Source organism: Schistosoma mansoni, chromosome 1, assembly GCF_000237925.1.
Source record: "Schistosoma mansoni strain Puerto Rico chromosome 1, complete genome".
Lineage (NCBI taxonomy): Eukaryota > Metazoa > Platyhelminthes > Trematoda > Strigeidida > Schistosomatidae > Schistosoma > Schistosoma mansoni.
Genome location: NC_031495.1, coordinates 30170827 through 30183569, shown reverse-complemented (window position 1 = coordinate 30183569; position 12743 = coordinate 30170827). Strand labels below are relative to the sequence as shown.

The 12743-nt window shown below is 34.1% G+C and overlaps 1 protein-coding gene across 1 annotated transcript; it reads left to right on the top strand.

Moving 5' to 3' along the window:
- Positions 1-3346: 3346 nt before the first annotated feature.
- On the top strand, positions 3347-12054 carry Smp_007190 (putative rna lariat debranching enzyme; the record flags this gene model as incomplete). The annotated part of the gene is made up of 5 exons (XM_018794002.1): positions 3347-3546; positions 5148-5272; positions 8384-8775; positions 10243-10628; positions 11091-12054. The coding sequence occupies 5 exons, from the start codon at positions 3347-3349 to the stop codon at positions 11836-11838; spliced, it is 1851 nt and encodes a 616-aa protein (XP_018648458.1). The 3' UTR covers positions 11839-12054.
- Positions 12055-12743: the final 689 nt, after the last annotated feature.

The window sequence follows — 12743 nt, the reverse complement described above, 5'->3', positions numbered from 1 at the left end:
AGTATCGTGGATTAACACCGTTGGATGCCGGCCTAATGTTCTAGAGGTTAAGCGTTCATGCATGAGGTCTAAGGTCCTGTGTTCGAATCCCGCTTGCGGGATTGTGATACAAGCTGCTGAAGAGTCCCATACCAAGGCGAAACGGCTGTCCAGTGCTCCCAAGTTCCCAATGGTGGTTTAACATTGACAATTTCATGAATTCAATAATAGCATCATATTGTTGAATTCGCAACGGTCGTTACTAAAAAGTTGTCAAATCCAAGACTTCAGCAATCTACATATGTAATATTAATATCAAGCGGCAACTTTTTCATTGACACACTCAACTTTTAATCAATACGCTACAGGTTCACTGTAGGTCATACGTACTTGGGTTTGTCGAAAATCTGGCTAATATCACTAGTTGTTACATAAATTGTATAACTCAAAGCCATTCATATCAACCTGCACTATGTAAACAAGTTATATGAACATTTTTATCTCATTATTACTCAAGGTGGAACTACCACCGATTGGAGTTGTGATGATAAGATGTATGGTCCGAATTGGTAGAAATTGACGATTTGTTAATAACTCTGTTATTTTCTTAGGGTCCATAAAACATTGAACTTGCATTCACCTTCCTTCTATTTATGTTATCTTGAGATGTTTCGTTCCTGCTTTTTTATTTTGAGTCAGGTAAGCAGCACAAACCTACTTTACTTACGCCTGTTACTTTCCCACTCTTGATTTGACCGATGGCCATTCTCATTTCTCTGATCGTTAGTGGAGTGACAGCTATAAAAAGGTCTGTATGTGCTGCTTCGATGTCCAGTGGATTCAGTGGAGGAGGTCTATTCAAGAGTTCCTCAAAGTGTTCCACCCACCTGTTCCTCTGTTCTTGAATTCCACTGGTTATCTTGCCTTCTTTGTCCTTGACTGGTTGTTCCAGCTTACTATATTTCCCTTCCAGTTTCTTCGTCATGTCAAATAATTGTTTCATATTTGCTTTTTCCACTCTTCCATTTACTTATGTTTGTCGTCTCTAATGCTCTCTATCACGTGCTTATTTGCTCTTGTGTATCCATCTTGTACCTTGACTTACTCTGTTCTTGTTTGGCTGTTGTTAATCACTGTCTCCTGGTTCTTCCCTTCTTGAATCGAAAATAGGGTTTCTACGGAGATCCATGATGATGCTTCTCGAGGCCTGGCACCTCCTGACACGTTGAAGTTAGTGCTTCTCTGATCTCTTTCCAGTTGTCCTCCATAGTAGTTTCTTCTTCTATGAGTAGATCTTGTAAGGCTTAGAATCTGTTGTTGAGAGCTATCTTGAATTCATTGAGTTTGTCAGTTTGTGGAAGGAAGACTGTATTAAACCTTTGTAATGCTCTTACCCCAGTTGTCCAGTGTTTCTTTAGCTTCAGTCTCAACATAGCAACCACCAGCTAGTGGTAATGTGAAGCTATGTCAGCTCCTCTCTTGGTTCTCACACCTTCCATTGTGCTTCCGAAATTTTTCCTGATGTAAATATGATCGATCTGGTTCTCTGTGGTGTGGTCCAGTGAGATCCATGTAGCTTTGTGTATGCGTTTCTGAGAGAATATCGTGCAGTCTATAACCATTTAGTTGAATGCATATAAGTTTGCAAATCTCTCAGCATTCTCTTCCCCCTATCCCAGTCAGTCCATGTCGTTCTACGATATCTTCATATACGGTGTTGTTCATTCCGACTTTGGTGTTTAGATCTCCCATCAGGATGGTCAGGTCGTTTTCTGAGCACTTCGCTATGATGGATTGTTGCCTCTCGTAGAACTGATCTTTATCGTCTTCATTGCTATCATTGGTGGGTGCATAACATTAGACAACATTCATTGTGATTCCTTCTCTATTTTGAATGATGTTTTGATGATTCCGGGTCCATGAGATTCCCATCCTTTAAGTACTTTACTTGCTTCTTTGAAGAGCATCAGTCTAACTCCTTGTGTGTGCAAGACACTTTCTCTTTCATGACGCGAATACATCAGCATCTCTCCCGAATTCAGTCTTTTCTATTCAGCTTGGGTTTAATGGGCTTTACTTATTCGTAGAACCGTCAAGTTGTACCTCCTCATTTCTGTGGCTATTTGATCGGTCCTCCTGATCTCCCACATTATTCGAATATTCCATGTACCTATATTAATTGTTGCTCTGGTTGTTAGAAGGGGCACCGACCTCGTGACTTTCGAAGAATCTCGGGTTTCATCATGAGGCTTCATAATTCTTCTGAATGAAGATCCTTGAACTCGGAGGACATAGTTTAAATGTTTTAATTTGTTTATTCTGGCTAGCGTTTTTTAGCATAGTTATTTTCTATGGGGTGGGGTCCTCGACCTGATGCGCAACGCTTCTTGTTTACCTGGGCATGAGACCAGCAATAACCCTAGGAGAGCTACAGGAGTCATGTTACACTGAAACAATCATTATTATACATAAGCGATTTGGCAGGTTGCATGGTATCGTGAAACCATTCTTCACAGAGTTATTAAACGGTCCTTCATTACATCAGGTCGACGTAGCCGGTCTTCAGGGGCTAATAGGACACCTGGTAGATGATATCTTGAGGAGAAGAATAGAGCCCAGTGTCGACAACTTGTTGCAGTCTTTAGAAAAGATATTGTCCGTTTGTTACCACCGTTGTCTTCAAGCTACAGAAAAGTGTACACAAGTCCATCTTGTCGCATGATTAATTGCCTACTTAATAGAGACTAGTTGTAATATGGATTTACCGGAGATTCTAATGCAAACACGGGATATATAGAATCAACCGAATGGGGAGTTAGTTCAGTCACTCAAAGTATCGAATGGGGATAGCTCATATGTCACAAATTGACTGAAGTTGATTATTTCTAGATCATTGAAATATGACTCGGTCGGCTGAAGTTACCATACTTGCTCAAATGTGAATTCGATTCTATACGGTTTTATATTTTCACACTATCACGAAATCAGAAAGAACAACTTTCCACTACTCATTGGTTTTCGATGGCCTTATCCAACTAATGTCAAGTTGTGACATAACTTTCAATCGTCTATTTCGGTAGACTTAGTTTGTAGACTGCTTTATTGTTATTGTATCAGTTTCCATTGTTACGTTTCTTTCATTAATGCTCAAACAGGTACATACGTCATGTATCGTGGCTAGTTCCAAAGACTTAGTCTAGAAATTTATTATTATCTGATAAAGAAAACCATTTATTACTATTGTATTTCAACATTGTCATGATCTTCATTATATCGGATAAAATAGTGACATAAAATTGTTTGTTTTCCTTTGATTTTTTAAGTCTTTCCTTAACCTGCGATATATTTGATTACACTTAGTCAAATTATGGTAAAAGTATGCGTGGTAGGTTGTTTACATGGAGAGTTAGACTGTGTGTACGCCGACATTGCAGAAGCCGAACAACAGGGTCAATTTAAAACTGACCTAGTTTTATGCTGTGGTGATTTTCAAGCTGTTCGTAATCCCAGTGATCTAACCACAATGAGTGTTCCTTCCAAGTATTACCGTATGGGGGATTTTTGGAGGTATGTAAATGATTTTGTTTTATTTCTCGTCATTTAAACTGATGTATTTTTTATTCTAATAACCACTAAATTACTGTTCCTTAACAACTAATACAAAAGAATTAAACTTCGCAGCATTGCGCAAGCCACTAACTAAGTAGATAACGCGATGGCGTTTCAAACGAACGGTACGGGTTTAGAGTCCTGGAGTGGACATCAACTCTGAGTTGCAGGTACATCCAGATGACAAATCTCAAATAGGACGAAACGCGTGTCATGGATTATACTGCTAACCACCATCCATCGAAGCAATTTCGTATAGGTTTCACATATGCCAAAAAGAGACTGACTGATTTCAGCCTTAAACATCAATGAAAAGATTAAAGCAACCAATACAAATAAATGTTGCTTAGTCTTTTAAAATGCTTCGTAAAAATTGATGTTGTTCTCTGTTATTAACACTTAAAGTTATCGGTGTACAGTTTTTTTGAATGAAACATAGTTCAAACTCTTAGTAAAACATATATCTTACCCACAATACTGGATCTTATGTTCATATATTTAGTCACCTGTGTTTATGATACAGTTGTTATTAGCCCATAACAGTTTTAAATAAAAAAAATACTTATTAGTTTGGAAATATTTCAGGTGTTTTATTATATGTCAGATGTTCCTCGATGAATGACCTATGTACCTACCTACTACTGTGAAAAGCACCTCTTATCATGTCCCTCAATAAAAGAGAATGCGGAAGTATGATATGTCTAGTGTTCGTCTATTCCGACAATTGGTCCATCTTCTATTTTCTTTATTATTTCTATAATTTATATCTCCATTGGTTGATGTCAGTTATGTAAATATATATATATATGTATACATGATAGTTTCATGTGTAGTATTGAGTGGGTAAGGTTGCTATGTCCTGAGTTTTTTATGCTTTACAGTATTAATAATTATACTACCACACTTCAGTGCACAATATATCTAAACTAATTCACTGTTTAGAATATCATAGATCCTTCGTTTCTCTTAGAGGTATTTGTATTGATCCTGAATTCATTTTTAAAGTCACCATATTCGTACTGTGATTTGCAGTAGTCCCTATGAATTTGAGTCTTAGTAATCTCAGCACTTAGGTCTTAAATGTCGAGTAGAATCTTAAAGATTCACTTGATCTACTTCAGTTAGACAGTTGGGTAATACTTTTACAGTTGATCGGTTTGAATTTCCAAACTGTATCCCATCTGTTTTGGTTTGAGTCACTGGGTTGTATTCCTAGCCTTCAAACAATAAGGTACGTGTGTGTACCTGAAATTACACTTGGTAGGTGTGAGTTGTTTTGGTAGATTTATGGGGTATCCCTACCATTCTCCATTCATAATCATTCTGTTAAGTGAGCTAAAATTAGTTCTTCCTACTTAAGAACTGCTGTAATTCAGAAGCAATAAGTTATCAGTTCAAATTGCATTTAAGTCTTAGCAAAGGAAATAAATTGAGTCTTTTTCCGTAATTCTAAACTTTCCTACTAGTTAAGTAGTTGTATAAATCTAGTGAGATGAAAGAAATCATAATTTGTAAATTATAAACTTGCACATTTGTTTTTATTCCATTATTTTTCCAAGGTATTATGCTGAAGAAAGTAGAGCTCCTGTTTTGACATTATTTGTTGGAGGTAATCATGAAGCATCTGGTTATCTTCAAGAGTTACCATACGGTGGTTGGGTCGCTCCAAACATCTGGTATATGGGTAAGTTCTTTTTTCATTGGTCAAGAAAACGAATCTCTGTAAATCGTTAATTTATTTATCCTAATACTTGTTATTTTTATCTACCAAATGTGAATGAACAATTTGCAAATCTAATTATTTTAACGAGTATCTGTACAATAGATGTGTATCTTAAGATGGTTTTCATAAATTATTATCCAATTATTAAATTGTACAGTGTTGATTTTAGTGATTATTTTAATAAACTTGTATCTGTCTGAAGTGCGCATCCACGATCCCGCTCGCGGGATTCGAACCCTGTTCTCGCGCGCGAACGCTTAACTTCTAGACCATTGAGCCGGCATCCAACGGTGTTAATGTCTAACTTCAACCAATCCACGGAATTGAACAACCATTCACCAATGTCTTCAGTGAGTTGATATCTTCCAACAGACCTGGTTGAACTCCACTGGTTATCGCTTCTCACTAGAACTTCAGGAAATACCTCTTGAGTCCAGTCACTAGTGAGCATATGATGATTATTATCAGAAATGGGTTTTATCGAGATCGTAGTTATTTAATAATTGAATTCCTGAGTCAATTAAAGCTAGACTACTATGAAAAACCTGGAAGCACTAGATGGTTGTTTCGTCCTAGTGTGGGACTCCTCAGCAGTGCGCATCCACGATCCCGCTCGCTGTATTTTCAGGTGGTCTAGCTTTAATTGATTCATGAATTCAAATATTAAATTACTACAATCTCCAAAAAATCTCTTTCTGATTATATCTATCTATTTATAAATGTTTATGTTAACATTTCCTATTAAACAGATTTTTTCTCCTTTTTTACATGTATCTACTCTTTATATTAATTTAAAATTTTTTTTCTTTAAATGTGTTATCTCTTATTCAAACATTATACTAAGAAAATAAGTATATAATTGATGTGTGGGCGAGAATGATAATGATTGGTTGTTTTGCTGAGTCAGACATATGGATAGTGTGACAGGTGTTATGCCTATTATATATTCCCCTATCCTTATTATTATTGATTGGTTGACTGTTCCTTGTTGTTGGATTGTGTCGGATTTCGGTGTGGAAATATATTGACGTTCTAGTCAGGCTAATCTCGTGTTCTTGATCTGAGTTGTATTGAAGTCCTGTAGAATAGACACTGGGTGGGAATCTAGTGTAGATATTCGTCTAAGGTAAATTAACGTCCCATATACGTGTAAAAAGTGAAAGGACTGTTATGACAAGAAACCCTAGCGTTATAACAAGTATCCTACCATTTATAACAATAATAATTTTTGTTACTTGAAATTTGTCAAAAATCTTATAGTTTTTTATTTTAAAATTAATTTTAAATTTATGATTAATTCAACTTAGTATGTCATAGGTCACTACTGATAAAAATACTCAAATCATTTATGACCACAGTAATGGAAAATTAATTGTTGTATCATGAATTTATCAATGCTTAAAGCGTATTTTTCTCATAACTTTTGCACTAACTTGCTAATTAAAAAGTTTTAAGCTGTGAATTCAAAACTAAACTGGAACCATTAGTAGTATATGACGACTTTGGATTTTTTTTCAACGAGATATAATAACTATTGTTCATACCTTGATTTACAACATCTGATGGATTAATTTTGACTATCAACTCTAATTGAATATATTTGTTGTTGAACTTCACAGTTTATCAGTTTACAATCTAAATTTCATCGTCGATATTCTAAGAAGTAGTTTTGTAAATTCTACTTGTAAGCGTAGTGTTATTGTAGTGAACGAGAACACAAATGGGAACAACCAATTGTGTTTAAATATGAACTACAGAGCTATTTGGTAAATGTGAATACCCTCAATTGTCTCAGACCTTGTTGTTCCTTCATTTCCATACTAATCACTATTCTCGTTCTCTTCTATTCGATCTTCTTAACCTTCTGCTGCCAGGCATTTTACTTTCGATTGGTGTTACATACTACTTATATCCGTCGACTTAAGTAGCACATACTACAGTAATTCATACATCTTAGTTAACCTTTTGTTCTAGGTAAATTTATGTTATCTTTAACTAGTGATATATATTGGTAGAGTGTTTTCCGTCTTTAGAGCTTAATAACTGATTTAAATGTGAAGTCGTGCATAGCATTCAGTATAGCTTTTAAAATTAAATTCTTACAGAATCATCATTCCTAAATGGCGTAAGTGTTTGTTCGCTAGATTCTAATATAAGCATTAAATTAATTCCATAGTTTTTTCAATTTTTCTATAACTTACTTTAAGAGGTTAGTACTGTTTTTTTTCGTTTATATCAATAATGCCGACTCACCTATGCAGAATTTTATCCATCCTCACTACTATTTAGAACATCAGAATGTCGATTGAATACCAAGTATTAATGTTATTAAACTGAAAACTCATATGATTATAACATACATATGGAACAAGTCGACAGCATAGTATACATAATAAATTACAGTGTGTACGTGATTACGGTCTTTTTGGGACAAAATCTGAGTAATAGTTATGCAATTAATTAACAGAAATCTAGAATAAAGAACAGAGATATTAACATACTATATATTAGCTATTAGATCTGACAATTCACAAACGAATGGCTTCCGAAATTTCCCATTTCCATTTATTTGCCTATTCGTAACAATCTCGAACACGGATCTTATCTTCCATTTGATTACCTCAGAGATGTGATTTATGTAGTACCTTTTTTTCAAAGGACCTGTCTAATATACTAAAAAAACGTACGTAAGAAATGTCATTCTTTTCGTTTAGTCGTTTAGATGTATGATTAATATTTGGAATCAGAATGAGTTAACTTTTTTTATGTATACACTTATGATGAGTTACTACAAACACTTGCATTTTCTCGGGATGTTGTAAATACATTGTGTTCTAAACTGATTAATTTTCTATTTAGTGAATGAGCTGTCTTTACGGGTTTAGCGTAAATTGTATTTCATGTAATAACAAGCTTGATTGTCTTTATAATTAAAAACATGTCTTATATGACAATATCGGGTACATAGAAAGTTGCGATTGGTCACGTATAAATATCTCATGCTACTTGTCTTTGCTTATTGTTTCTTAGGATGTTACTAGTATCGTTTATTTTCTTGTTTTACTTTTACAGGTTATGCTAGTGTTGTCCAGTTTGCTGGATTACGTATTGCTGGTTTATCAGGTATATACAAACAACATGATTATACCATGTGTCATTATGAACATCCACCATACTCAGAAGCAACAAAACGTTCTGTATATCATTTAAGAAACTTGGAAGTTTTCCGACTTGGACAAATTCGCCGACGTTTAGATATATTGATGAGTCATGATTGGCCTCGAGGGATATATCATTACGGAAATTTAAATCAATTAACCAGAAGGAAACCTCATTTTCGTAATGAAATTGAGTCAGATTCATTAGGCAGTCCACCCGGTGAACAGTTGTTATGTCGTTTAAAGCCACGGTATTGGTTTTCAGCTCATTTACATTGTAAATTTTCAGCGCTTGTTGAACATTCGGTAGGTTGATCACCTATATTTATTTATATCTACATTCATTGTTCTAAATAAAGTTCAGTGTAGATAATTGGGACTTTTTAAATCTACAAACTGCCAAATTCATCATACTCTGCCCTAAGTTTTGTTGAATGAAAGAAATTTCAATTTAGTTGAGTTCTCTTTCTAATTTCTGTCTCTGTTTCACATGCTACTCAATTAATTAATTACAATTTCAACGGAATCAAAAATACTAGGATGGTTTATCTCGATAGCTTTTGTAGTCATTTTTAAGAATACAGTTTGTAATGCTCATTGGACTAAAAGTGCTAATATTGTATGAATAATTAGATTCCATTACATTACATCCGTTTGTTGGATCGATAATTTGTGAGGCTTTTTTCAAGATAGGCAAATAAAACGTGTACGTGTTGTCAACATTCTGTTTTGGCGTCATATTGAGAATTAAATCCACAGATTTCAATCAAAACTGAAACTCAACTAAAAAGACATTATTTAGACTATTTATATGAGTCGTATTGATCACAAAAGCTCCAGCTCAGTCATCTCAGATCTTTAAGTCTCTCATTTCAACAAATACAATGTTCTCAGCGTTTATGCTAAAGAAATGTGGCCATTGTATGTCAATTCCAGGTCAGTTGTGACGTTATTCTACCGTATTCACACTTTTTAATTGTAACCATCACTTCGTGTTTTGAGACTTTAACTACTGACGAAACTATCAGATTACGATTTTGCTTTGCAAAGATTATCCAGGGCGATCATTCTTCGACTCTGGTGAGTAATTTCTTTGAGTAACCTCTCAAAGTATAAAGGTTGCTGAATCGAAGTATCACCTTAGATACATGAAGAATAAAAAAAATTTAAACCAACTATCGAGTTCTATCAGAATATTTAGGATAAATCTATGTATAAAAACTCAACGATTTTGAAATCCTTCTGCAAATTTCTTGTTCTTCCATACTTTGTTTTAGTGTGATAGCACACTACTGTTGTTCTGTTTATCTATGAAAATGGTTTCTATCGTAAATACAGCATCAAAACAAACGTATAGAAATTGCCTTTAGAAATCTGTTGTGTGTAGTGACTGTAAATACATATTAATAATATTATTTCGAGAATTGAGAATGGTGTCAATGGTTGGTGTGTTATTTATAAGAACTAAGATTTCTTCTCACATCATATATAGTCATAGAAATGACTTTTGGATTTCCTGAATTGGAAAAAGATTGTCAGTTTTCTTTCTAATATTAGATGGATTCCTTTTTGTACGAAGCATCAAATGAAAACATCCATGATCATTTTCTTAACTTCCCATGATAAGTCAGCTTTTATTCAACCAAAAATTACATTCATCTCTCTTCTACGTCCATTTTCATCGTTCAAGTCAGCTGATTTCTTTTTTTTACTAAATGATACTCTCATTCAAATAACTTTTAAATATTTTCGTTTACCATATTTCTTTTATAGGACTCTAAAACCAATAAATCACGCATCACTCACTTTCTAGCTCTTGATAAGTGTTTACCGAATCGTCACTATTTACAATTCTTAGATATTGAACCTGAACTGAAGTATGATGAAAGTTCAATTAATTCCGATTCTAATTTATCTTTATCTTCACAACTTGGAGATGATCCCGTAATTGTCAGTCTTTCTAAATGCAAACCAAGCGTCAACGATTCAGAAAAAGATTTAAAATTAAATGAGCTTAATAACAATGCTAATCCAAATGATGAAATAAGTACCAACTTATATCTTGATCCCGAATGGTTATCTATTCTGAGGTCAACAAATCATTTAATGTCTACTAGCAAAGTTCCCTGTATTCTTCCAGAAAAAGAAACAAGCGAACGGTTAGTGAAATCATTTTATTAGTTTTATTGATGATGTATAGGCTGGTGATTTACTCATTAGGTTCCATTACATTCCATTTGCTCATGCAATCATGACGCCAACCACCAAGTAATTTCCTTATTATGTTCTCATCTATAATAGCAAATCAGTTTAGTTCAGCTGTCGCTTCGGTTAACAAATGTTGAATATTCTGGACCCTATCAATTATCATCTACATTCCGTTATATATGTAAGGTTCACTACTTTTACTACATTGGTCACAAAATCTTACCCTGCGACCCATCCACTAGTTCTAAAGTCTGTTGTCGACTTATGTATTATTAAATTGTTCACATGATATTAATGTGCCTTTCAAACTATTGACGTTAAATGTGTTGTAAGATATTAGATCATTATTTATAAGTTTTCATAGGATGTCATTACCTAACTAATGGATTTGTAATCAACCTTTTTTTATTCAGTTGTGATTTTTCCGCTACCGATGATGAAATTCAGGCTTTGTACGACCCTTTTGGTGGAGATTTTCAAGTTCCTGACAACTTTGAACGTACTGCTGCAATTTACAAACCGAATGAAACTGATCAAATGAATACAAAAACTACGTCCACACCAATTAGTTTGGTTCAACAAGCAAATGCCTTAAATAAAGAACAACAACTTTTTTCCAACCCACAAACAGAACTAATTTGTGCTATGCTTGATTTAATAAATCCTAATGCACTTTTTCTGGGCAAGCAATCATACAGTTTGCTAGAATTATCAGCACAGTTACAATCTAAAAAGGATGAAGAGGAGGATGACGATGAGGTTGAGGGAAATCCAGAAGAAAATATTTGTGAAGACGATGTGAAAAATGATGAAAACCAACTTGATGTCAATGAATATCCATTAGATGTAAACACTAGCTGGATCGCTTCAGACTCATTCGTCAAAGAGAGTTTTACAGAGTATGATCCGATGAATAGCAGTTTTGTATCAAATACTAATCAATCTAGTCATAATCCAATTAAAAATACAAATCTTTATGATAGTGTTGTAAGTCAAAACCCTGAAGAATTGGTATTAGATGATATTGAAGATAATGATGATGAATTTCCCAATGAGTTTCACTCTGTAAATGTCTCTCAACATGACGCTAGTTATTCTCAGTTCACAAATTTAAATAAATCAGAGCAAGTGTACATTCCTCAACTTTTGCCTGATTCCTAATTATTTAATCGACAAAATACATTATTTTATTTTTAAATTATATACAGGGTGTTTTTTTTTAACTTTTTCTGATAAGTAATTTCATATTTTGATGGAGTTCCAACTTGTAAATGTCTTTTAATCTCTAAATGTAACAGTTTTGTATACCTTAAAGCTAAAATCTCAACCATATTCACTGTCTTATGTTGTAACTGGTACAAATATATTTTGTACAGGAACTTTATGATGTTATTTTTGAGAGTATACTGTTAACGGTTTTCGGGAACAATGTTGCACTGAATTTTTGAAATTCAGCATCATTAGCAGGGTTTGCATTGACTTTTTATTCTATTTTCGCTGGGAAAAGTTTCAAGTGTAATATACGTTTGTTCACATGACATGGTGTGTGATATTCAGCATGTGTGCAGTAAAAGCTTTATATTATCGACGTTGATGTAATTAAAAAAAATAGAATTCAAAAACCTGCTAGTTATTTCGAATTTGAAAATACAAGCAGATTTGTCGGAAACGGGACAACACAACTGCCCCAAGACTTTTTAGAATTACCTAGTTGCTCAAAAGTAAGCAATGTTTTATCAAGTTAGACCAACAAAAGACTAGTCGGGATTCGCAATTTGTACATAGCTATGTAATTATTGTTGGACTGTAGGATTACTTGTGTCACTTGAGTTGAACTTTGATTAATGTTTAAGCAACTGTAACAGAATACTTTGAAACAGTAATGTGCAAACAGCCAGTAACCTCACCCATCAGTTTGATTAGTGGCTTCATATTTGATGGATGGTAGATGTTGATAACATTCTTGTTACTAAGTTACTGAATGTATTTAAGCAGCTTTACTGCACTTCTCTTGATAATAGTCAAATATTTCACTTTTCCTTATTTGCACCATCTTAAAAACCGTA